A 27,582-nucleotide genomic window follows, 5' to 3' on the forward strand; every position below is an offset into this window, starting at 1 on the left:
CATTTGGCAGATCACTCTTCAGTCAATCTTCAAGGCATTCTGCATGGTGGATAGATGCCATAAAACTCCACCAAGACAGAGAATTTATGTGGTACCAGAAATAGCAAAGCAGTAGTAGGTTCCTAGTACCCAAACATTTGTTGTTCTTATGTTATAATTTGGACATTCCATACCTTCTTCAATTTCAAGAAAACTGAGTGACCTTTCATACTCTGAATGACCCCTCTTCCAGGGGAACATTCTGGCTTATTTTTATCAAGCATCCTGACATCACCTCTTCAGTCTGGCATGCAGTTACTTATCTTCCTGTGTCTAGCTCCCAAAAATAAAAACTGAATTAAAATCTCTCACTTGTTATTTCTTCACTGTTTTGCAGAAAAGAATGTAAACTGTATACTTCTAAACTTGGAAATATATTTAACTATAAAATGACGGTGAAATAAGAACATGAACTAATAGTAAACAATCCAAAATGCTCACAGTGCAGGGCATGATGGAAACCATAGGTCACATGCCACCACACTCAGGTTTTAGCAACCTTACTTAGGAAGCAGAAAGCAATAATACTACAAGGAACAGTACCCTTATACAAAGAAGTAAAAGTTATTGCATATTTATCACATTTATTTGCAACTCACATTAAGGCTAGATTTACTAAAATCATTAATGTGTGTAAGCCCCACTTTGGGCTGCTTAATGAAGCAATCAGCCTCTCTTACACTGAGCCAGGCTTTCACTAGGAACAAAAAAAATGATCCAGTGAAGAGAAAGCACCCAGCAACTCCTACTCATAGGACACGCTTCATTTTAAAGACTTCCTCTGTCTGTGACAGAAGTTCCAAATTTATGGTTTCATCAACATTCCCCTTATTTCACAGAGCACTACATGAAATATAACTTTTTAAAAATATCAACCTACATTTTACAGATTTCCACAGCCTGATACTGAATCATGCCCTAGGAGAGTTTTGCTAACTCCACAGGCAGCAGCAGCCTCCAGATATGAATATACACTTCTGCCTCACCATGAGTAAAGGCACTTTTGCTGGGAAATCAACTACTTGCATTAGAAACATAACTAAGGATTACTTTTACCTGAAGCTGAGTAATCTCCAGCGTTATCCCACCTTTTCACTTACTGTACTTTTCAACTTAATGTTTTGAACAATCTTTGCATTTATTTATTTATTTTTAAACAAGGTGAGACAAAGCTAGATTGAGTTATTTCATGATTTGGTCTTGAAAAACAAGGTCCTCAGGACTCTTGTTCTCCAGAAGGAAGAAATGCTGTAGTCTGTTTCTCCTGTTAACCTATAGAAAAATCCACAATTTTTGTTGCCAGAAGTGTTAGAGCACTGGAGTCCCAAATCACCTGGCCTTAGGAAGATTAAACAAGCCAAATTCTAAAGCTATTTCTGAGGAAAAACACTAGGTAATAAAGGAAGCAGGGTAGTTAAAGGAAGACAAGGATTGTGTTTTTGGATGCCATACGAGTTGCATAAAGACGCAGTGCATGACCATACACTCTGAATGAGAGAAGAGGGCCTAGTTCATTCAGCGTGGAAGTTACTAATCACACAAGTTAATTTTAGATGGAAGTCCATTTTTAAATCTGGGACAATATTCCTGATAACACAAGCTGCTGTATCAAATAAGTTCAGTGCGTTTCTCTGAACTGCAAACCTTGTGTTCAAATCACTAACATGAATAGAGTGATTAAACACTTAACAGTTCATCACCTCAACTATTACTGCTTTTTTTTCTTTGTACATTTGATATTATTACTAAGAAAAAGTTGTAGCTGAAAATGACTGAGGCTACATCATTAAAATGCTAACTGCAAGTGCAATTCAGTACTACTACATATATGTATATATATACATATACAGAGCATAAACTAAAGGGAAGAACTGACGACAACAGCACGGAATACTATACTGGACATCCTTAGAATAGTTATTGCAAGCCTGATTAAGTCATTTAGTGTCACACAATGATTCTATTATCCATGCACCTTCTTTCCTCCTGGCAAGATGTAGAGGCTTATTTACATTCAGTATAAATTCTACATAAGAAACCTCCCACAAGCTAGTTTGAGATTTTCTTTTTTGAAAATTTTCTTTTTATGTGCTGTTCCCATCTGGGTAAGAGGTGAAGTTAGACACTCTCAAGGCTAAGTTCTACCTAGTCTGCATATCCTTGCCAGAAACAGTGGCAGAGTAGGTACCTGAGAAGTCAAATTGCTATAAGTTGACCCATGTACTACTGATTGCCAGCCATCAGAAGTTCATTTTCAGTGTGAAGGAGGGAAGATACAGCGGGCAAACAATCAGGAAAAAGAAAGGATAATAGGCTGAGGCAAGGTTTGAAATGTGCAACTTCCGGTTTAAAAATTACCAGGACAGAGGAATCCTCTGAGAACCAGTTTCATTGCCGCTGCCATAATATTGCAATGCACTATAAAATAATGACTAACAAGTCCAATAATTTACATCAGAGCAGTTAGAAGTCTAACTAGCTGGTGTACTCCAGCAGTACAAAAAAAAAGTCAATGTCAATCTGAAAAAAAACACAAAAAAATGAGGAAAAAGAATGCCCTTTAATGCATGGCTAGGAACAAGTAAACTGAGGGTTGGAAAGGTACTTTTGTGGACAAAGGCTATACTGCATTTAAAGTGCAACACTTGACTATGCCACTCTGGAACTGCAAAGAGAACAAACCCTTCCAAACCACCAGTCAGTCCCTGCACTGCATTTAAAAACAAATGAACAACAACAAAAATTCAACAACAGTAATTAAAAAACTCCTGAGAAAGAGTAAGGCTAGATAAGAAACCCCCTCAATTGCAACAGGCAAGTCTGAACTTTGTTCGTAAAAGATTTGCTGTCAGAGGTCAAAACATTTCATTATGGCATTGTGGTCAAATTTGAAACTCAAGAAAGCTCTAGATGAGAAAGCAAATTTGTAATTGCCATTGCATGCCACAGAGTGCCCCTCTACATGCTCCTGCAGCAGATCTTCACCAGAACAGCAGATCTCATACACTGCATCTGCTTAAAGAGAAAACACATGAAATCAATTTTAAGTGTCTAGTCATAAGTAAGAAAATTGTTGACAATACAAAGCCATACCTGAAATTATATCTAATTAATAAAAATGGAAAAACCATTGCCTGATTTATCTCTTTCTGCTCCTGATCAAAAAGCCATACTTACAAATCTATCAGCTAGAACAAATCTTAGAAGTCACAGCAATTTGAAGACAACTTGAATTGCTAGTTTTTCAGAGATGTTGCTGTTTTGCACTATATAACTTGTAAAGAAGTAAATAAATGCAATCCTACTTTCTAAGCAGGAAATAAAAAACTGCACAAACACTCCAGAGTATCCCAGTTATTACTAGCAGGACAGAAAGCCCTGAACCTACACTTACTTAATCGCCAGCATTCTGTTAGCTGAAATGCTAATTTTGTAAACCAATTTTTAGGTATTTTTCACCCACAAATAGGATCCAATCTGACAACTTTCACAACTGAGGAGAACTGCAAAACCAATACATTTTACAACATTAAGTTAACCAAATGTTTTCCATTTGGTTAACCTGGACTTCCTTAGAAAATAACACCTGATAGACCAGCAAACAAGGAAAGTATCCCGAACATTGTAAGTAGGGTGACTTCAGCCTTCAGTGCGTGACTCCAAAGCATGAGTCCCTGGAGGCACTTATCCCTAGAGATGTGTGAACACAGAGCTTAGGGACACAGATTAGTATTGGACTTTTGGTGTTTGGACACAATGATCGTCTTTCAGTGATTCTATGACTTTAGATGGAAATTCAAAATGTACTTACCTGTTTCAAAATTATCTTGAAGTTTTCTTGGATTAAGCTTTTTTTCACATTTCTGGTTTAAGAGAACAAAAACACATTACACTTAGTTAAGAAAACATGGCATTATATCTCTTGGGAGCGTAGCTTAAGTGTTAGCTAAGAAACATACTTGCTGTTCTTGCTTTGACATGGTACCTCTGTGAGTTGTGTTACTTACAACTCAGGATAAATTCTGTGATGTTACCTTACTAACACCAAGTCCATAAATCTTTCAGAAACACTGCAATCTTCATATTGTGGCTTAGATTGGAAAAGATCTTAAAGCCCAGCCAGTTCCAACCCTCTGCCACGGGCAGGGCTGCCACCCACCACACCAGGCTGCTCATGGTTCCATCCCACCTGGCCTTGAACACCTGCAGGGATGGGGCATCCACAGCTTCTCTGTGCAGCCTGTGCCAATGCCTCACCACTCTGAATACAAAAATTTTCTCTTAATGATCCAAAAATCCTAACCTAGTAACTATCAACCAACCATTTTCAAAATGCAAGCTTTTAAGAAAAACAAAAATTCTGTTTTCTAGATGTCATAAGCCAGAAAGGTCTTACAGCACGATGGTGTGGACTTGAAGTTGCACATACATAAGCCTATTCTTTGTCCCAGAAATCAAGAGGAGTGCATTTTTCAAGCAGCAAACTACTGCCAATTAGATTACCATGCATTAGAGACACAAATTTAGAATTCTCCAGGGATGATTTGTTAGCCCTAGATATGCAGCTATACGCATACAAACAGAAAAAAGCACGGCTCTCTGCACTATGTAAATTTAAGAGCAGCAGGCCTGTAAACTTCATTAGAAAATTATCGCTGGGGCATGAAGTGTTTAAATTTCAACAGATTAACAATCAATGGAAATGCAAGTGAAATGCCACAGAGGTATTCAGCAAAGTCACTAAAGAGCTTGGACTGTGACTACACAGTATTAACATTTCCACTAGTCTCCATCAAGATTCTAGAGATTCACCTTGTTTTCCCATGCAGCTAAATTTCTGCAGTCAATCATTCTATTTTCCATTCTTCTGCTCTCAGACCTACAAGCAACTAACCATCTCTTGCAATGAAAAGAACTTCACAGAATGAAGGAGGTTATTGTGTTTCCATTTTTACAAGAAAATCAGAAAGTTAACAGCCAGAATGGGAAGAATCTAAAGCCAATAAAGAGAAACTAAAGCCAGCTGTGATGAATGGAGAACTGGGGCTCACAGCTGCACATGAATTGGTAACACAGAATTTGGGTTAGAAAGAACTGTGGGGGAAAGAATTTCAAAGAGATAATATACAGAAGATATCTCAGTGTTGTCTTCTCCTAGCCATCAAAACTCTGGGACAAGTATGGTTACTTACTACTGCATGTGAAAGGTAACACACCAAAGAATTTGATAAAAAATTATATGAGATAATGGCATGCAAGGCAAGTCTGTATATCAAAATTTTGGTACTGAGGAGAAAAATAATAAATGTATCTAATTGTTCTGTATTAAATTTTATATATATATATATATATATATTTATTTATTTAATTTTTTTTTTTTTTTTTTTTTACAATAAAGGGTAAAACATCAGCATTGAAGAAACTAAGACATACTGAAACCAGGAAAGCTGCAGAAGGATTGTCTAGTGAAATGTCTAATTTTTTCAACAGCTAAAATAAGCTTGGCTTCAAAATGCAGACTTCAAAGGAAGGATGCATTATTTGTAGGTCCATGTGCTCAAATGTCTTATTCCTACAAACCAGAGCTCTTTAATGTTTAATCAATGACACAGACAGTGGGTTTGAGTGCACCCTCAGCAAATTTGCTGACAACCTCAAGATAAGTGGTGCAGTTTATACAGCAAAACGAAGGGATGCTGTCCAGAGGGACCTGGACAGCGCTGGCAGGGGGCCCATATGACCCCTGTGAAATCAAAGAAGTTCACAGGCACTTGAGTCAGGACAGTCCCAGACATGAGTACAGACTGGAAGAAGGATTCCTTGACAGCAACTCTGCAGAGGACACAAGCCAGAAGCATGCACAGTTGCCCAAAAAGACAACTGTATCCTAAGATGCATCAAAAGAAGAATGGCCAGCAGGGAGAAGGAAGTGACTAACCCGCTCTACTCTGCCATTGCAAGGTCTCGTGGTGGCTCACCTGGACTTCTGCACGCAGGCCTTTGGCCTTAAGCACAAGAAAGATACAGAGCTGCTGGAGCGGGTCCAGAGTACGGTCAGAGGGCTGGAGCACCTCTCCTACGACTAAAGGCTAAGGGAGCTGGCTCGTTCAGCATATTCCCTAGAAGGCTCTAGGGAGACCTCACTGTGGCCTGCCAGTACATGAAGGGAGCTTATAAACAGGAGGGAGACAGATTTTACAATGTGGTATGATTGCGACAGAACAAGGAGGGAATGTTCTTCAAAAGAGGGAAGATGTAGACTAGATACCAGGAGGAAATTACTGATCAGAGAGTTGTGAGGCACTGGCACAGACTGCCCAGAGAAACTGTGGGTGCCCCATCCCTAAGAGGTGTTCAAGGCCAGGTGGGATGCAGCCTGGGCAGCCTGATCTGGTGGGTGGCAATCCTGCCCATGGTAGGAGATTGGAACTGGATGGTCCCTGAGGTCCCTTCCAACCCAAGCCAGTCTATGATCTATGATACGCAAATCACTTTCCCTTAGCAGGGCTTCTGCCTGGACATGTACTAAGCATTACTGTTAACTACTGAGATAGCCACTAAATTTTTCTTACCAAAGCATGGTTTTGCTTAGCTGGTTGACTGTGGACTCCATTTCTCTTCTTTTGGGCAGGAGTGTCTTGATTCTGCTTTCTGCCATTGCCCTTCAAGCTCTGACTCTGCCATTATGTCCAAAAGGTAGTCAAGAGAAGAGTTTAAATGGCAGCATAAGACATTACTGACACTTCCTACTTTCCTCCAAATAACCCTAAAACATTTGACACGATTTTTAGATAAACTGAAGTACACTGAAATTAGCCAATCATGCACTCAAGTCACCAGCTACTTAGTCTCCTGCACAACTACAGCATGCATGTCAGTGATACCCAAAGTATTTCAAAATTACGAAAGGCATCACAGTGTCTTGAAATGAAAATAAATATATATTGAAATGAAAATGAAAAGCAATTACTGCTTATGTATAACGTAACACAACTACCACCTAATATCCATCACTTCTAACATCAGTACCAAGCAAATAAACTAAATTTGAGAAATCCCTACATTTTGTTTGTTTTCTTGCCATCGCTTTTTTTTTTTTTTTTTTTTAATTTTATTTTTTATTTTGCATGCTATGTTCATAAAATTCAGTATGTTTAGTTCCAGGGAGGAACACTTACCAAAAAATGCATCTATTTCAATTAAGACCAGATACACATGTTTGACTAAGGAGCAGCCTACCTTTGTTTTTAACACTTCAGACATCTCAGGATGATTACATGGCTTTTGTTGCTGCTTTTGCTTCATCCACTGCTCTCCTGTACAGCCATCAGTGAACAGCTGTTGACTACTACGAAGTCTGGATCTAGTACATGAAAACAAGAGTTTACAATACATCGTAAAGTCTCTTCGCTGCAGAACAGACATACAATGATTCTTCTGCATTTGACAACAACTTGGAAGACAGGCTGAAGTAATCCAGTGTGGAAAATGTAATAGCGATCACTCATCCAGCTGCAGATAGGAAGACCAAGTCCAACATCAGCGGCAGTCTCAGCCCACACTGTCATTCATAATATATTGTGTTGCTGACCTCGTTCACGTTACTGAAGTCTTGTTTTTGTGAGTCCAGGTTATAAGTTTGCTCTATCACTTTTATCCTAGCTGAAAGAGAAACCAGTAGCACTTGTTCCCCCTCCACTGATTCTCATAGGTTTTATCTAGCTACTACATGCTATGTTACTTTACCACACTGCTTCGTCTTTAGAGAGTCTTTTTCTGTTTTGTTTTGTTGTTGTTGTTTTGTTTTCATGTCTTTTTTTTTGTTTGTTTGTTCCTAAAAACAGGACTCAAGGAATTGCCTAATTTCTGGACACTTCAGAATTTACTAAAAAACTTGAAATGACAACAACTGTTAACTTTCAATCCTGTTTACAGGCCTCTGAGATAAACCCTTAATTATTATTTATTTTTAATTAGCACAGTCTATTACTGGAATAGATTCCTCAGATAAAGGACAATCAGATTTGTATGACCAATATCTTATAAAAGGATGTGGAGAAGTTAAACTGACCTGGTTCTTACCTAGCTTTTTCCAAGTTGGGCTTAGAGGGTGTGCTCCCTGTAGGTGAAAATCTGTCACTATCTGAGGAATCTCCTCCATTCCTTCGGGAAATCCATTCCCTCAATGGCCTGTAAGCAAGCAGAAGTTCAAAAAGATCTGCTTACTACTAGAAATCTAATGAAATGAAAGTTTTTCAAAAGGCACTGACCTAGCATTTACCTCATCTTGAACATACCTGATAAAAGGAATGGCCATAAAAAATTTGTTAGGTGCCAAACCTAGCTTGGACTTGGGGGTCATGTCATTTCTGTGGCATGGTAATTTATCGATGGAAAACCACTCAATGTTCTAGAAAAACAAGAAAAAAATAATCAAAATATCCACTGCCATAGCCTCAGAGAATGTTACAAGTGTGTATCAAACATATTATTATTAGTTTCATCTGGGATGGAATTATTTTCTTCAGAGTGTCTGGTACTATGCTTTGTTTTGGCTCTAGGAGAAAAACAATTTTGCTAACACACTATGTCTATAGTTGCTGCTAAGCAGCGCTGTATGGAACCAAGCCATTCACAGCAAAAAGCCTAAGGGGCTGGGAGGAAAGAATTAGGAAGCCTGCCTGGAACTGGTCAAAGGGATGTTCCACACCATATGACATCACGTGGAAGGAGTTTTGAAGGGGATGAGAATTCTTCTGGCTCTCTTGTGCTGTTAGGAAGTCTAGATGGGCATCAGTTGGGGGTGGTGAGCAATTGCTTGTGCATCACTGGTTATATACATTCACATATAATGTGCATTTCATATATGTGCGATATACATGAATCATATGCAATATATATATACATATGTATGTATATTTTTGTCATAATTATTATCCTTTTCTCCTAGTAAATAGCTTTCTCTCAGCTGACAAGTTCTACTGTGTTTTTTTCCTTTTGATTCTCTCCCATCCCACTGGAAGTCAGGGAAGACTGAGCAAGTGACTGTGCAGTGCTGAGCCACCTGCCATCTTAAAACAGAACATATTCCTAATAAAAAAAAAATTAGAAAGAAAGATTTCAACAGATAGCAATGGCACTTTCCACAAAATGTTATCTAATGATTGAATTGATTGATCTACTGTAACCGTGGAATAATGGACCATATATCTCATACTTAGAAGATAAAACTTGAAATGTATTATCCAGCAACTAAATCCTGAGTAAGCATTTCACAAAAACAAGCACACAAAAACCCATTGCACAGTGAATGCCATAAAATAGGAGAGGATTTAAATAAATTTCCAAGACACTAGTAATCTTGCTGCTTTTATTTAAAATGCCATTAAAACTAGTCCACCCATACAAGTTTAAAAAAAAATATCAGAAACAAGGGAATTTTATTTGCAGAATAAATTGCAAATTTTGTTATAGAATTAGAAAAAAAAATGAGGATAAATATACATGAGAATTTTTACATTGTAGTTTTAACAATTAAAACTCTACATTTTACACTTTGCTGTGAGTGGGAAAAATCAGGAATTTTGAATATGCATAGTATATAAGACCCTACATGAACTTTTCCATGGAAGAATTTAGCTGCAAAATCCCAGGTCTGGTTAAGAGGAATATTATGGAAAGTTACAAACTGAAAGGGTTCTCCAGTATAACTCTGCAAGAAATACTAAAATGGCATGTGTGGACCTTCATTAGATCAAATGAAGAACATACTACACCAGTAAGACAAGAACCTATTACTATAATAACTATACAGAGCAGTGAACATCTGTGTGGGAGCGAAGAAAAAATAGCATGAGAGGTATTTACTCTTCACTGAAAAGAGCCTTGCTATTCATCCTCTTTTACTTGCAACTGAAGTGGTACTACTGAAGTTCAGTGTTGAATCACTTTTGAAAAAAAAATCTCTAGTGCAAGAAATAACAAAGAGATTTCTGTGCCATCAACTATTAGTTCGTTTTCCTACTTAGAAAGCCAGATGCCCTGTTGAGCAGTACCATCTTCATGGAAACACGGTGATAGCTGTTTTAAAGTAAGTTATAATACAAGAAAGATATTAAAATATCGAAGATGGTGAGCATTACCAACAGGAACATAATATCCAAGCCTACTAGAGTCTACTACCTGAGTCTTTGTATCTTCTCTCCACGGGATCTTTTAAAAGCCTGGACAGATCACCAAAAACAGCAGTTCCTGATGTTCTTTCCCCTTCCCAACCACCTTCTTAAAATGCATTTTTCTCTAAGTCTGGACAGTATTAACAATGAAAGGGAGAAGACAAGCCACAGCTTTCCCTTTCAACATGTAAGGTTTTGTATATCAATTAATAACTACGCCCTTAGAAGAATATAGTTACATATACACCTACAAGTTGGAATAAAATGGAATGATTAACACATATACTACTTAAGAAAGAAGGTAAGAACTCCTGTTTGACTGCATGCACTTCATGACAAGTAAAGACGTTATAGACTGTCAAGAATCAAACTTAGCATTAAAGTTGCAGCAAGCAAGCAAGACTCACGAAACTATTTTACTAGTATTTAAAGTATCCATCATGTATGGTAGGTTTATTATTTTACAGATTGTGAATTTAAAAAATGGTAGGTACCACAAGGTACCTGCAGAACTAAAAAAGTTAACACATACCCGAATTTCCCTTCTAGTTTTGGGATTGAATTTTGTGTTCTTGGGAACTCCTGGAATGATGTACAGTCGTGCTAGCTGGTCATTAATTCGCAGCTCAATGTATTCTTCTTTACAGATATAATCTTTTATGTCAAATCCAGTTTCCTCAAACACCTGAGAAGCACATAAATTAGAACAGGGTGCATATTCAAATTTATTTAGAACCTGCCATCACAATGCAAGACAACTACTCTTCAGGACCTATTCATGAGAGCGGGCCACTGAGGAGAGGAGAACCACTTGATACACAGGTATATGCTCAATAATGAAAATATGTTAAGATCTTCTGTGGTTTACATTTCCCTTAGACAAACAGATCAGCAATAACAAGTAGCAATAACCCTACTACACTTCCACATAGCAATTTATTGTTATGGATAGGATGGCTCCAGCTGCTTCACGCATTCAAGTCTTATTCACAGCACCCACTACTCTGAGTGTAAAGAAGTCTTCAAATTCTAACAAGCTTCATTCGCAGCTCAATTTTTTCTCACATCCAATGGTCCTTCCAATTCATGAACCTTCTACCCTATATATATTAAATATATATATATTTAACATATATATATAGTATATATATGTTAAACGATTCGTTCAGACAAGTTAAATAAATTAATCACAGAAACTTATTCTGTAAAGATAGTCAATCATTTAATCTTTCATCAGTTTCTGAAACACTGAGCTGTCTAAGGAATCAGTGAAGATCTCCTCAAATAGACCACATACAGGTGCAGTTCACTGTTTTAGCTGCGTGCTGACTCTAGGAAAAGCAGTAAAAAGATTTATGCACAGATTTTATGGACATCACAATGTCTGGCAACACAAGTTTTCAAGACTTTGCCTGCTTATCCACAACGATTATCCGCCTTCACAGAAACAAGCAACAGTTGTGCACTGATGTAATATATATAATACATTCTCCAAACTAAAAACACGATTATCATATTTTTCCTAGTAAAACTGTCCCCACTTTAATGCCTGTGCCCATTGTTTTGTTGTCCATGTTTTTTTTCTGCTCTCCTTTCCTTTGGGATGTAATCACTCAGCCCAACCCCAGAAGCATTTGCCTGGTAAAATTTCAACCACTTACTTACAGTGGACCAGGGCAGTAGGTGGGGCAATCCCCTTTTCCTCAAGCTAGCCAGTACTGTATCAAAACAGTCTACATTCAAAGACCAGAAGTGCTAATATAAAAGTATTTTTCATTTGCACCTGTTGCATGGGATTGCACTGTTAAAACCTAACACCTTATTTTCCTTTTTCAGGTCAATACTAAGTATCATAGTGGTGCTGAAAGCACTGTCAGGGAATGAGACAATCAATTTTTCATTCAGGCATCTTAAAGAAGTACATTTAAGAAAAAGTCCACAACTTCTCAGATACCGACTCATGAGGAAAACGAAAGCACCTTGCTGCTTCCCCTCATCTCTGTCTTCCCTTTCAAAAATTCCAGCTGTGTTATATTAGAGGAACACTGAGTTTACACCAATACTGTTCTTTCATTGTTTTTAACACACAGTTCTGCAAGGTCTTCCGCAACAGAAGACCTCATGGACTGTTTTCTTTAGTCTTTACTTGCCACAGATATTGATGCTTGCTCCTTTATCACTGAATGAAAGTTCTTCACTATTTTCACACGGTGACTTACAACACCCAACTCAATGCGGCCTCTTCACAGAGCCAAGTTTACATATAAGCTAAACTTCAATTCTTTTATCATTTTACATTTTGTTGGCTCTTTGATTTAATATTCCAAAATGCATGGAGTCTCATAACATTAATATTTATTACATTTGTTAAACATAAAGTAATATTTAAAGGTCAAAGTTATTCAGAACAGATCTTTCAATGCAGAATCCATTTCATTCTGCGTGTTACTATACAACAGTGAAAAACATCAAACATTTTAAACTGCATAACCACACCCTCAGTTACCACTCTGTAACTCAGAGCTGCATGCCACAGCAGAACACTGCAATAAGAATAAAAAAAATTATCCAACTCCAATGAAGAAACAGCAAAGTAAATTGTCCTCTCATCTAACACATATACACGCATCTTTGCTCTTATTAAAATATCATTTAAGTCAAAAGAAAAAAAATCAGTTTGAGGGAAACAAACAAAAGTTACCTCTCTAGCAGCACAATCATGAGGAGCCTCTTCTTTATTTACTTTTCCTTTAGGAAATCCCCAACCAGATTTTGCTAAATAGCCCTGAACCAAAAGAACCTGCAAAACACAGTGAACAACAGGCAAATAACCAACTACTCTAACATGATTTAATTTATATTAAATCTCTTCCCTGCACTGCCTCCTGCTTCCTTGCAAAAAAGGGGCCTCAGACAGGAGAGAGGAACCCAACAGGGTCTCTGTGTTCTAGCAAGAACCTTGGTTTTTCTGGTTTTTCATTTGTTTGTTTTTAATAGCATCATGAAATTAAAAAAGCAGAACAGAATAGGAAAGCAAGTAGAAGAGTGTTTACTGTCTCCAATATTTTATTCCCATATTTGATCTCCATATGCATTCAACAATGTCATATACGTCAAGTTCTGCGAATCCAAAGTGTTTGTTTTTTCCAGATGATAAATGTAAACTACGAAAAGATTACTGTACCAGCACATGCCCATACTCCTCCCCTCTAGTTCTTCACAACTATTTCCATACTTACATTTTCAAGTGTCTCATCGAGAATAATTGCACCGTAAGTTGGCACTCCCATTTTATATTCCTTCCACTCATCTAAAACCTTTTGCACATCTTCACCTTGAGGCAGTAAAAAAGGGCAGTGATTGAAGAGTGCAGCGCATTAAGGAAGCTAATCTTAAGCATCCAGTTTCCAGTCACATACAGACAGACAAGATAGTCAACTCAATACTTAGAATAACCATACTTCCTCCTCCAAGTGCTTTCAAAACAAATTCTTGGAAGTTATAGATATTTTGGATAATTCATTACCAAATTCTAAAGATTAGAAAGCGTTAAGGAATTTGCAAATTCTAATGCAAGCCAATTAAAAGATAAAAAAAAAGATGGTGCAAAAGTGCTTGTTTGAGAGAACTCCCTAATCTTGCAGAAAATGTACTTCAGATGATTAGTTTAAATATATATTATTATTTTAAACATTTTAATGTTATGAAACAAATGGGACAGGCAAGACCACTTTATCTCTAGCTTGGAGAAGAAATTTTCCCATAATCATTCGTAGGACTACTGCACAGAAATCATACTTAAACACATAGATAAGAGGAAAAAACAAAAAAAAATTATTTGTAATGGCATCATGTTCCAGAAATCTAAATTCCAATGCACTATTAAGATTCACCAAGCAGGAAAAACATGAACAAGCTTTGTAAACCAAAACCATTGAAAGTAAACACACAAATATTCAAAGAAAATTATCTATAAAGTTATACTGCCAATAATAAATAACCAAACATTAAATAGCAGTGTACTTAAAAATAAGACACGGCAACAAAATTAGTATTTCTGACAAATGCCAAAGAAGGAAAGATGTAGTGAACGAACAGTATGTATTTTATTATTCCCGCACTATCTACAATTGGTCTGAAAATTAAAAAAAAAAACTTCATAAAAATTTGCTGCATAACATCGAGCAAAAAAAGAAGACCACATCTATAAAGTGTACTGTTAAAACAGATGTTAAAGCATTTAATAATAAATCTCCCATCAAGCTAACAAGGAATATTTTGGGTGGTGAAACCACAGATATTACAATGAAAATTAGAAGCACTCAAAGCCACATCAAAAACGGATGGAAATTGCTTAACTTATAACCTATTTTTGGGTGCTGACATGAAATTTTCCCCATGGGTTTTTCTCCAGTGATGAACAGATTGTCTACGTTCCACCAGGAAAAGAAAAAATGCAGAAGTCAAACACAGTAACTTTAGAAAAAATTCATACATTCTCATTCCAATAGAACAGCTTCTAGAAGCATCTAACAACTCACCGTCTTCAGCTAGATTAACATTTTACTACAGCATTTTACTGGAAAGAGATTAAACAAAGGAGAAAAAGCATCACAAAGTGCTCTTGTCTGACTGCAACCGAAAGGAAATATCCTCAAAGATTAGAAATTACCTGTTTTCCATAGGCTGTTTTGTGGATGCCACAAAATCATGGAACCAAAGGATAAATATCACATACCTAGAAATACTACTTTTAATCATTAACATATAAATTGTCTCTCACTTTCCAGCTGCAGGCACAACGCTTTGTTAAGATTCAGTTTGCAGTGAGACAGAAAACAATGACAACAATAAAAAGGATATCAGCTTTTGCAAAGTCCCTTATCCCACACTGAGGTAATCCTGGTGTGTTTTGCATGTAGAAATCCAAGTAAAACCAATGGGCAAGTTCAATCTGAAAACACACTCTGATTGCATTGTCTCTCTCTTCACTTGGAATGTGCAAAATAAATCGGCTGTTGATGAAGAAAAAATATTATTAGCCAAGTCCTTTGATTTAAAGCAATCTAGCAAGAAAAACGTATTACAACAGAGGAATTCTTGATCCGTGAACACAGAGAAACAGATCCTCCTTGTGTTCTGAACAGCAAAGGTCTTCATATGAAAATAAAATACAAATTTTAAAGTCAAGAAGAAAAATGCATCATGAAATCCTTTCACAAAAATTGACCACAAGAAACTAAGTAAGCAATGAGAAAACAGAAAGAACAAGGAAGAACCTATGTAAATAACTGCACTAGGAGAAAACATTCACTAGTGCCCACTACAGAACACCTGCAAACTCTGATAACAGGTATCAACACATTTTTTCTGGATACCAGTTAAACATAGTCACGTTTTCAATGAGAACTACAGTAATCTATTACTTTATGTAAAATTTATAACTCAGTATGATAGTATTTTCTCAATCTGAAATGGAATATAGACAATTGGTTTATTTTTCAAGTCTACCTTATGTTTCCACTCAGATACTGACACACAAAAATATGGTTCCAGGGATGTACAGATGAGTAGTAGCATGGAGTGATAGCTCATTTTGTTTACAAAGGCGTTTTGTATTCAACTGTAACATCAAGAACAGAGAGTTTTCCTTTCAAAGTCACCTACCCCACTGAACTTAAAACTACTCGATAAGAGTTCATTTAAATCCAACTCATGAGGGGTACATCAGGTAAAATCTGAAGGTGCATTATTAACTTTGCCAAAACTAGAAACACTTAAGACATCTCTACTTAAATTTGATAAGTGTAATTTGTTACAGTATGCTATGAGTAGTTGCTTCTTCCAACAGCTCTGGTCATGGACTCCCTCCTGCCTCCCTGCTGAAAACCAGCCTGGTGCTGGGGTTTTTGCCTGGGCTGAGGGTCACGATGCCATTTTGCACAGGTTCAATGAGCAATGAGGTTGAGCACCTACCCCACAGGCACTGAGACAGCCAGTCATACAGACTGCCTCAGGCAAGGCACTTCCTCAGCAGGACCCACACCCACAGGGCACAGTCCCCCCCTTCCTGCCCTGAGGCCAGGAGAACCATCAGCCCCTGCTGCAGGCCCACGTGCGATGTCTCCCCAGCACAGCACAGCACCTCTGCCCACCCAGCCCCCTACTAGAACCCCACACCCCTTGCCTACCCACAGTGCCTTGCTCCCACTTAAAAGCTTTACTAGCAAACACACAGACTCTCACCAGGTTTGGAGGTGATACAGATGCTCACCCCTAACCCCACACCCAGCTCACTCACCCCAGTTCCCTCTAGTTTTGCACTGTTCCCACACCACAGGCTGGAAGCTCAGACTCCAGCCCTCACTCTACTCACTAGCACCCAAGCCCACTCACACTGGGATCTGTTTGTCTGCAGCATTTTCACTAGGTCCAGAGAGCTACAGCCTCTTCAGCTAATGACACTGAGACCCACCTTCACTCTCTCACACACACCTCCATTCATCTCACCAGCAGCAAGCACTTCTGCCTTACAGCACACACACTTTTGGGATTAAAGAGTGAGAGTATGCAGACTGCTAAGAAAAGATATCATACAATGCAAGAAGATAGGACAGACTTTGGTGAACAGGCACAGGACTGTCAGACAAGCATACTGACACATTTTACACAGCCAACTCCCTTCTTGCCCCTTTCTGTCCATCACCCACTTTGCTCCTCCACTCTTACTTTCTCAGCCCCCTTTCCAGACCAGTGCCTGGGACCACCAGTTATCAGAGGTGAGGTCCAGGTCAATCTGTCTGTAAGGGGCACCAATGGTTTCTCAACAGCCCATCAACAGCACAGTTAAAGGCGAGTTTCTTTTTATTGTCTCCATGTTTGCCTTAGGTCTGTGCCTCTATTTATTTTCATTCCCAGCTTCCCCTTTTCCCTTACTTTTCAAACTGACACGGTCCCAAAACTTCACAGGAATAAACATTCTCACTTTCACATGCCCTTGTTCAGTTCTTACCACTGCCTCCCTTATCACTTATCTCTCCAGTCTGCACACTTTTTTATGGCTTACTCCTTTGCTTATTACTTTGGATGAAAAAAGGGACCTTGACCAGATACCTTCCTTACATAAACAGTCTTACTCATGTCAACAAGAATATTTTCCTACTTGGCAATTTTCACTTCATAAGCCCCCCCATCCCCACCCTCCCACAGGTCTCTTCATCTTGAAGGCTTTATTATTGATAAAAACATTCCTTACACACAAAGTAGCAGTAGTTAAAAAAAAAAAAAAAGGCAACTTCTGAAGTAGTCAACATAACTAGCTGACGTTTTCTTGCCCTAGCACTTCTGCTGAACATAAATGTGAAGATACAATATGCAGCAATACACAATATGAATGGAATCCTCTCTGCTGTGAAGTGTGTCCTCTACCAGAACTGCCAGATAACTCCTACTGTACTGCAACCTGAGGAAAGGACCCACAATGGAATAGGGGAAAAGCATTGGGAGGAAATACCAGTAAAGAAAAGCTGATGCAGACTGATATCAACTGCCATGCCTGTGCACAGCTCAGACCAGAGGAGGCAAAGGAGCATCCTGGTTTCAGCTGGTATAGAGTCAATTTTCTTCATGGAGGTTAGTACGATGCCATGTTTTAGATTTTTGATGAAAAATGTGGTGATAAATACACAGTGTTACAGAATCGTCAAGACTGGAAGACTTCCAAGATCATCTAGTCCAACCATCCCCATCTACCACCAACATTTCCCCACTAAACCACATCCCTTTGTATGACATCTAAACATTTCTTGAACACCTCCCGGAGCAGTAACTCAAGCACCTACCTGTGCAGCCATTCCAACACCCGACCACTCGTTCAGAGAAGTTTTTCCTAATATCCATCTGAACCTCCTTCGGCACAACTTGAAGCCATTCCCTCTAGTCCTATCACTAATTACGCAGAAGAAGCAGCCAACCTTCACCTCACCACATCTCCTTTCAGATAGTGGTAGAGAGCAGTAAGGTCTTCCCTGAACCTCCTCTTCTCAAAATTGAATGATCCTAATTCCCTCAGTCACCCCTCTAAAGGCTTGTGCTCCAGACCCCTCATCAGCTTCACTGCCCTTGTCTGAAGATGCTCCAGGTCCTCTATGTCATTCTTGCAGTGAGGGACCCAGAAGTTAACACCACTCAAGGTGCAGCCTCACAAGGATCGAGTACAGGGAGACAATCATTTCCTTGATCCTGCTGGCAACACTATTTCTGATACAAACCAGGTTACCATTGGTCTTCTTTGCCACCTGGCCACACTGCTGGCTTACATTTAGCTGAGCGTTGACTAACACCTGCAGGTCCATTTCCTCGATAGTCTTTCAGCCACTCTGCCCCAAGTCTGCAGTGCTGCCTGGAGTTGCTTTGACCAAAGTGCAGGACTCAGCACTTAGTCTTGTTGAAGCCAGTGGAATGAAGTTCAACACAAGAGATCCAGCCTGTCCAGATCCCTCTGAAGGACTTTCCTACCCCCACACAGACAGACACTTCCTCACAACTTGGTGTCATCTGCAAACTTGCTGAGGGTGCACTCATCTTCCTCGTCCAGGTCATTAATAAAGATATGAAACAGAATGGGCCCCAACCAACTCCCAGGGAACACTGCTCAGGACTGTTCGCCAGCTGGATCTACCTCCATTCACCATCATTCTCTGGGCCTGGTCTTCTGGTCAGTTCTTTACCCAGCAAAGAGCGCCTGTCCAGATGATGAACTGCCAGCTTCCCCAGGAGGATACTGTGGGAGACACTATCAAATGCTTTGCTAATGTCTAGGTAGACTATGTCAACATTGAATTTCCCTCATCCACACGTGGGATGGAGATCAGGTCGGTCAAGCAGGACCTGCTTTTTCAGACTAACAGGTCCGTAGTTCCCTGGATCTTCCTTACGAACTTTCCTGTATATGAAAGTCATGCTGGCAAGCTTCCAATCCTCTGGCACCTCTCCAGCTGACCAGGAATGTTGGCAAGCAGTGGAAAGCACCTCTGCCAGCTCAGTACTCTAAGGTGAACCCTATCTGACCCCTTGGACTTGTAGCGGTCCAGGTGGAGTAATAGCTCTCTGTTTCCACCTGAATAATGGGTGGTTTTTCTGTTCCCCATCTGAGACTTCCAGGTCAGGAGCAGAATACGCCAAAGATAACTGGTCTGACTTTGAAGGAGAGATGTAAAGAAGGCATTGAGATCCTTATTCTCACTGGTCACGTTCCCTACCTCATCCAAAAAAGGAGAGAGATGCATCCACCTTAGCCCCACCCTTTTAGTCAATATGTTTGTAAAAAAGTTTTTCTTCTCATTTACTTCAGTGGGCAGGTTCAAGCTTGGCTTCTGCCTTTCTGAATTTCTCCCTGCATACCCTTAGAATTTCTTTGGACTTTTCCCAAGCTCTCTTCTTCCCCTCCATTTCACTTACCACACAGGAGGACAGCCTGCTCCAGTATCTCTAGGACTTCCTTCTTGAAGCACTGACCAGTCTTCCTGGACGCCTCTTTACCCTTCAGCACTGACTTCCAAGAGACCTTGCCTACCTGTGTCCCAAATGGTTCAAAGTCCACTCTCTGGAAATCCAAAGTAGCAGTTTTGCTGGCCACCCTCCTGACTTCACCAAGAACAGCGAACTCTTATCATTTTGTGGTCACTCCGTCCAAGACAGCTCCTGAGCTCCACATTTCTCATCAGTCCACTTGTTTGTGAACAGGAGGTCTAGAAGGACACCTACCCAATAGGCTCTCTTACCAGCTACGTCAGGCGGTTATCTTCTACACACTCTAGAACCCTTGTAGGGTGCTGTTTTTGCACTGTGTTATATTTCCAGTACATATCAGGGAAATTGAAGATACCCATGAGAACAAGGGACCATAATTGCACTTCTGCTAGCTGCTTGTAGAGTGCCTTGTTCATCCCTTCATCCTGGTTAGGTGGTCTGTAACAGACCCACAGACCCCTACCAGGATGTCAGCCCTGTTGATCTCCCCCCAATCCTTATTCATAGCGACTCACCTAATATTCCCAGCCCTGAGCTCAAAACACTTTCTGACATGGAGAGCCATACCACCAATCCTCCTTCCTTGCCTGTCCCTTAGGAAAAGCTTACAGCCATCCACTGTAGCACTCCAGTCATGGGAGCAACCCCACCATGTTTCAGTAAATTCACAATTTGCCAGCTGCAGGATAGCTTCCTCCTGTTTGTTGCCCTTGATGCACACTCTGGTATAGACACAATTCAGCTGAGCTATTTGCCTCACCCCCAACACATCACTGTTTCCCCCATTTCACCTCTAGCAAGCTTGGTTTCGACCTCTACTTCCTTCACACTTTAGTTTAAAGCACTCCCAACTAGCCCTACGAGCTCCTGGGTTATGATTCCTTTCCCCCTTTGAGACAGTTGAGGCCCATCAGCAGCCAACAGACCAGGCACAAAGTAAACCACTCTACAATTAAAAAAGAAAATTCCTGCAATTGCACCAGCCTCTCAGCCATGTATTTATGAGATGGGTTTTCCTGGTCCTCTCGGTATCCCTTGCTGCCACTGAAGGGACAGAAATACACCACTTACACTCTTTGCTCCATCCACTAACCAACCTAATGCTCTGAAGTCCCTTTTGATAATCCTCAGGCTTCTTTCAGTAACTTCACTCCTGCCAGCTTCAGCTATCAGTAAAGGGTAGTATAGTGTGCTGCAGAGCCAAGGGCCTTTCTGCTTCTCACACTATCCCACCAACAAAGAGTCTGAGTGCACAAGAAGGGACAGAACCGGGACAGCTGACCCTAGACAGGCCAAAGCGACGTCCCACACCATGTGGCATCACGCTAAACAATAAGACAGTAGGAAGTGGCTGGAGGGGCTGCTGCTACTCAGGGTCTGGCTGGGCATCTGTCAGTGAGCAAAGAACAATTGCATTGTGCATTACTTATTTTGTACATTCTTTTCTTATTATTTTCCCTTCCTTTTCCTTCCCATTAAACTATCTCAATCCATGAGAGTTTTACCACTTCTTCCTCTGATTCCCTCCTCTACCCCACTGGAATAGGAGGGAGAGTGACAACAACCCATATCAGTTTTTCCCAATTTGAGTCTGTTTTGCTCGTGACCCTAACTTGTAAGTAACTTCCTTATCTTATTGTGACCCGTGATCCTTTCCATACTATTTCCCCTGTGGAAAAGGGGCTGAGCAAAAGACTGTGCGACAGACAGCCCCGAATTCAAAAGTTGAGGTAATGGCATAAGCTTATAGGGAAAAGGAAGCATGAAGACAGAAATCCAACACCCAGTCTCTGTACTTCCACTTACTCAACAAAGCACCACTCAGAAGTGCAAGGCAGCGTAATGAAAAATATGAATATCTGTGACTTATTATTTAACAAAACAGGTCCTAACAGTTCTAATATTGAAGCTGGAAAACTAGTTTTCTAGAAAAAACTGTAACCTGGCATTTTGCAATTTAAAAACAGTCTAGGAATCAAGCAAATGTCTGAAGACACTATGTACCTGGCTTACTTTTGTGCTTGTTTTCACACACTGCCAAGTAACACTCCACACTCTACAAAAGAATTCTAGGTGTTGAAATTTTTAACTTAGCTAAATAGCAGGAAAAAGCTATGGCACAGCTTGAAAATAGGAAAAAAAAAACCCCAATCATGTTCAAAGCAATGCATTAACTACTGCGTTAAATCTTATTTTTTGTTGTCTGTAGGAGAATTATTTTGCAATGAAAGCATTAAACAATAATCACTAACACCACTAGAACCTATCCTCAATCCTCAAACTGATCTCTGAAGCAAAATTTGAAAGCTTATGAATTATAACTGTTTGGTTTTTGTTTCTTTTTACTATTTGAAGTTGTTGTTTGCGGAGGGTTTTTTGCTGTTTTGCTGTTTAAAAGCTAGCTTACACAAATTCTTTCTTACATGTTTCAGTGCCGTATAATTTCAGTATTAGATTCTGTGAAGTCAGCTATGAATGTCTGAGCCAGAATATATCTACTGTTGCAAGTAACATTATATTAAGCTCCATGTGCAAAATAAAACCAGGAACACAAGAACCCTTCATCCAATGTACAAGAGATTTTTTAGCAAAATTTCATCCACATTTAAGCTAACTATTGCCTATAGGAAAACATTCTATTCTCCACATTTAATGGCATACAAAAAAACAAAACAAAACAAAAAACTAAGGTTAATATCAGAGAGTACAAACACAAATATGCATTTAGCTTGCAGGACTTTTTTTCTCCACTCCCAAAAAGAATTAGATATATTAAGCTCCCCTTTTCCAATAAGCACTTTTTTTAATGCTGAATACTACAGTTACTACTAAATTGACAAATGTTACCCTCAGTGTAACATACAAATACTGCAAGATGAACTTTTTGAACACATTAACCCAGATAGGAACATCAAGTCTCAAACACTATCTAGTGAAGTAATTTAAACCTTCTTAAAACTTTATCCACCTCAAAACTGTGTTCCTTCAAGTTATTACAGATAATACAAGTGTGTACAACTGCATCCAGTTTTGGAGCCCCCAGAACAAGAACATGGAGCTGTTGGAGTGGGTGCAAAAGTAGGGCCAGCACACCTATGAGGACAGGCTGAGAGATCTGTTGCACTTCAGTCTGGAGAAGATTCCAAGGAGACCTTACAGCAGCCTTCTAGGAGCTGAAGGGTGACCATAGTGAAGCTGGGGAGGGACTTTTTAAAAGGGCAGCAAGCAACAGGATGAGAGGAAATGGTATTAAACTGGAAAAAGGTAGATTTAGACTAGGTACTAAGAGACACTGGAACAGATTGCCCAGTGAGGCTGTGGATGCTCCCTCCTTGGAAGCATTCAAAATCAGGGTGGATAGGGCTTTGAGCTACCTGATCTAGAGGGAGGTGTCCCTGCCTGTAGCAGTGGGTTGGAACTAGATGATCTTATAGGTTCCTTCCAACCCACACCACTCTATCATTCTATGATGCTCTGCCCAAATAACCTCACAACTGAACAGTTCTTGGCAATTTAAGATCAAGACCAACAACTACATAAAGAAATATAATCATCCTGTACATAACATAAGAACTTGGAAGCCTTAACACACAAAATGAAAAAATGAAGTACTTTTTATATAATAAAAATAATCTATCTGTACAATAGTTTTTCCAAACTATCTGACAAACACACCATCCCTTGCCTCAAGATGCACAAAATCAGCTAAGGCGGCCTTGTGTGCCTTTGAAGCCAGGAAAAAAATCACAAGAACTACCTGCAGACATTAAAACTGCCTTACAGAGTTGAATTACTACTTAGGACTAATTTGCTGAATTGGATGGAACAGCTGCAAGCAATCTAAGGATCTAGGATGAACCTCTGAGTGACATCTAAAGAAAGTGATTCAGCTTAAAATAAAATCCAATCATATTTTAATTCAGCAGTAAGTTATGTTGATTTCACTGGCTCCAGCTCACAATGTTCTTACCATCATAAAGACATGCATCAGACGTCAAGCAGGTAAAATGTCACATACAGTTAGAGCCTGACTGCAGCTCACACAGACACAACTACTTTGTAACAGAGTTTACTGCAGATCCTGACCTTTCTTCTAACAGAAACCAAGTGCGGAAGTCTGAAAGACACTAAGGTGTTGTTAAGATACAAAAAGAAAGCAGTTTTGCTCCGTGGACATCTAAACTTTAACTTAGATTTCTGTTTCTCAAATTCAAAACAAGCAAGAAATACCACAAAACCTTAAACTACTTTACATGTTTGACTTGGAAGCCCTTTGTTTTTTGGTCACTTTTTAGCTTACTAAGAGTAACATAAATATTTTCCATCTCCTAGACATTCACCTACAGTTACTTAGATCTGCAGTTCACACAAAAATACATTAGATAAGCTCTATGTGACCTGTGTTTGCAATGAAATTACTGTAATTGACAACAAAGTTTCATTTGCTGACAGAAGAAAAAAATACCAACAAGAACAAACACACACACAGACACCGAGGAACATGATGTGAAAGATATTTTACGTCTTCTCAACAAGTTCACTACACTAAGTATTAAAATTCGCTCACTCCTTCTACCAAAATTCCTCTTAACAGCATACATAGATAGAATAGGAAGTGAAATAAATTTAACATTTATAGCTAACAAGGTGAAACTCAGAACCACTCACCTCTCACTTACTGAAAAAATGTCTCCCTTGAGCCACAACCTATACCAAACCATAGGTATCCAGTCACTTCTCTTTGTGCATAACAAAACCCACAGGTTACTTAGTGATGTGGTTGATGCCCCATCCCTCATTACTTCTAAGGCGAGGCTGGATAAGGCCCTGGGCAAACTTATCTAGCTCTTGTGTCCCTGTTCACTGCAAACAGCTGGACTAAATGGCTTTCAGAGGTTCTTTCCAACTCTTGAGATTCTACAACTCCATGAAAATTCTCTCTACTTCCTGCAACATCAAAGTCTGATTCCTCTGTGCCTTTCAGCTGCTCTGTCTGTGCCCCACATAAAGAAGTGTATCTGAATTAAGGCTGATCCATCAGCACTAACAAAAGTCAACAAGACAGATGGTAACTATGAATCCCTAAGTCTACCATTTGAAGGTGTGTGTGTGTGTTTCTTTTTTAATTAAAGCCTCATCACTCAGTTTATACAAGACAGAACTCCAAGGCTGAAGATAAGAGTGGCTCAAAGGAACAAATAAAGACAGTGGGATTGATCCTGTAACAGTGCAAGACCTGACTATTTACGTGCCCTTCTACTAGTCACCACCCCACAGTAGTCACACCAATACAATGGCTAGATCACTGCTGTAAGTATTGCAATTCTCTTCCTGATCTTCTGAAAGACCCTTCTTCAAGTGTGTGTAGACAACTAAAAGAAAAGTGCTAACACTCTGTACAGAGATCAAAAGAGACATAACAGCTTATGTAAGCAATCTATCAAAGTCAAATTTAAAGAACTGAATAAGTCTTTTTGCTTTGCAGACACTGATTCTTACACAAAGGTACAAGATGAACGATTCATGAGTACAGCAGATCCCATTTCCTGTGCTCTCACTCCTAAGCAGTTTCACTCACTTGAAAACAATAATTCAAAGTAAATGGACTTATTTCTAATAACCCTTTCCTACTGCACACAAATGCTTTAGAGAGTGTCCTTTCAATGAGATAAAATAGAACTTCGTACTTGTTGTGAAGTTTCAAATCCAGCTTTGGACATCAATTTCTAAGGCTGGGATGACTTTAAAAGTCCACAAATGATCACCAGTCGAGAGCAAAAAGAACTGAAAAAGACCCCCATCCCCTGGGGAAACTGTGTCCACGTGCTATGCCCCTATGGAAAAAATGGATTCTGTCTGAGAAAGGCTGAATGTTTCACTGCGAACGACTGGTAAACAGAAGGGACTTTGCACTGGTGGTGCTCTCCCAACTCTTCCATCTCACCGGAGTTCTCCAGCGAGATACCCCACACCGCTCACTAACGAAACCAAACGCGCGACCCATAACCGCCGTACCACTGTGTCACTGCACAGGTCGCACCGACCTCAGGCGTGCCGCTCTTCTCACTCCCGCCAACACCGCCAGCGCAGTTTTATGCCCTCGGGCAAACAACGCTAAGTTGCGAGTACAGAAACCCACACTCCGCCGTCCCCGCCCTCGGTTCCCTCCAGCTAGACCCCGCGGCAGTTCTCTCTGCGGCACCTCCCCGCCTGCCCGAGGAGCTACCCAGAACCTCGGGGCCGGGCGGCACAGACCTACCCCCGCAGAGAGGGTCGTCCCCCGTAGTTACCCCGCTGCCTCCGGGGTGCCCCACGGAGTCCTGGCGGAGAGCCGCGCCGAGCCCCGAGTTCCGAGCAGGACGGCCGCAACGCCTCGAGTCAGCTCCGGGCGGCGGGAAGGCTCCCCGACAGCCGCCGCGCGGCATGACGGGACCGCAGGGAAAGGCGAGGGGCGGAGCGGGCCAGGCCGTACCTGCATAGGTCGTCCAGGACACTGCTGGGGATCTCGGCCCGTTTGGTCTCCATGGGGAAGCGCGGCTCATCCCGACACGGCGAGGCCCGGACACACGGCTCGGCGGCGAGGGCGGAGCTGTCGGCTGCCCGCCCGGCGGGGGGCGCGGCCAAGGCGGAGCGGCAGCTCGCTCCGCCAATTCCCTACCGCGTGCTGCGCCGGGCTCTTCTCGCGCGGCGGCGCGGCGTGCCAATCAGTGAGAAAGCTGCGAAGGGAAAGGGAGACTCAAGCGACCGCGGAAACCAGCCGAAGGCGAACGTTGCCTCCTTCGTGCGTCATCGGCGCATGCGCTAGGGCGTCACGTCAGCCGCCGCCGCCATCTTAGCTGCGGGTGCGATCGGCTGCCGTCCGGCTGGGCAGGGGGCGGTGCCGCCGCGCTGAGGGCTACGCGCTCATAACGAGTGATTGATCTCCGCGCAGCGAATTCCGCGGTAGCACGTGAGACTGGGAGCTTGCTTTAGGGTTGGCTGTGCTTCACCGCCCGCACCCACACGCTACAGTGCCTTTGGGTGGCGTGATGTTTTTAAAAACCCGAGGCAGCAGCAACCAGAGGGCGCCCGCGGCTCCTTCCGCGGTCGCTGAAGTAAACTCGGTGAAAGCATCGAAGGGTGGAAGCCCTTTGTATTGCTTCCCTTCCCTGCTCTAGTTCTTACAGGGTTTGTGCTAAGCCCTTTCATCTCCCACGTTCTGATTTCACGTCTTTCGTGAAAGGAAAGAAAAACTTTAAAAATATAACGATTCCTGACTGTGGCTGAGCTTTGCAGTTAGGCATGTCAAACACCACTGTGTCCTTACAAGGTTAGCACACAGTGCTATTTATTTATTATTATGTATTTACTTTGTTAGAATAAAGGCAGTAGGGAAGGTGCTGAGCTAGCAATACCCCAAACGACTTTGTTGCTTGCAACTTGTTCCCAGCTGTTAGGAAAGTGAGGAATACACCTTTTGCCTCCTTTCCGAGGTTAAAAGAAGCAGCAAAGACTCAACGGTTGCTCCAGAAACACCATGTGTCATACGACTTTGGAGCACAGTTTTCATAAAAACAGCAGATTTGCACAAATTGGTCCTCATCAGCAAACTTCACAGTGGAGATTTTGATAATTTGCTTCACCACCTTTTTGCTACAATGTATGAGATGTTAGGTGATTCACATGAAATCTGTATGTGTAGAAGCACAGAGGAAGAGATGGCTCTTGGCAGGGACATATGGAAGGCTTTGTGTGCCAACCAGTAGATCTCACTGTTTGCAATTCCAGTGAGTTCTGTTTCTGCCTGAAGGGTAGACATACAAGGTTCTATAATCAATACAAGACTTGCATCACTTTC

At 40.7% G+C, this 27,582-nt stretch overlaps 1 protein-coding gene across 3 annotated transcripts; it reads right to left on the reverse strand.

Annotated features, from left to right (window-relative positions):
- Nucleotides 1-597: 597 nt before the first annotated feature.
- Nucleotides 598-26,398, reverse strand: DCP2 (decapping mRNA 2). Of its 3 annotated transcripts, none has more exons than XM_052701029.1 (11): nt 26,218-26,398; nt 15,078-15,229; nt 13,454-13,581; nt 12,916-13,014; nt 10,747-10,899; nt 8,337-8,449; nt 8,122-8,229; nt 7,279-7,402; nt 6,612-6,716; nt 3,851-3,902; nt 598-3,054 (listed from the first exon to the last, which is right to left on the reverse strand). In XM_052701029.1, exons 1-11 carry the CDS (start codon nt 26,268-26,270, stop codon nt 2,888-2,890), a joined length of 1,254 nt encoding a protein of 417 aa, XP_052556989.1. In that variant the 5' UTR covers nt 26,271-26,398; the 3' UTR covers nt 598-2,887. The 3 variants fall into 3 exon arrangements, with proteins under 3 accessions (XP_052556989.1, XP_052556987.1, XP_052556988.1); XM_052701027.1 differs by having other exon boundaries at nt 598-3,051; nt 26,218-26,366; XM_052701028.1 differs by lacking the exon at nt 6,612-6,716 and having other exon boundaries at nt 598-3,051; nt 26,218-26,370.
- Between the last annotated feature and the right edge of the window lie 1,184 nt (nt 26,399-27,582).

The sequence above is a fragment of the Tympanuchus pallidicinctus genome, unplaced genomic scaffold, assembly GCF_026119805.1.
Source record: "Tympanuchus pallidicinctus isolate F22 unplaced genomic scaffold, pur_lepc_1.0 scaffold4, whole genome shotgun sequence".
Taxonomy (NCBI): domain Eukaryota; kingdom Metazoa; phylum Chordata; class Aves; order Galliformes; family Phasianidae; genus Tympanuchus; species Tympanuchus pallidicinctus.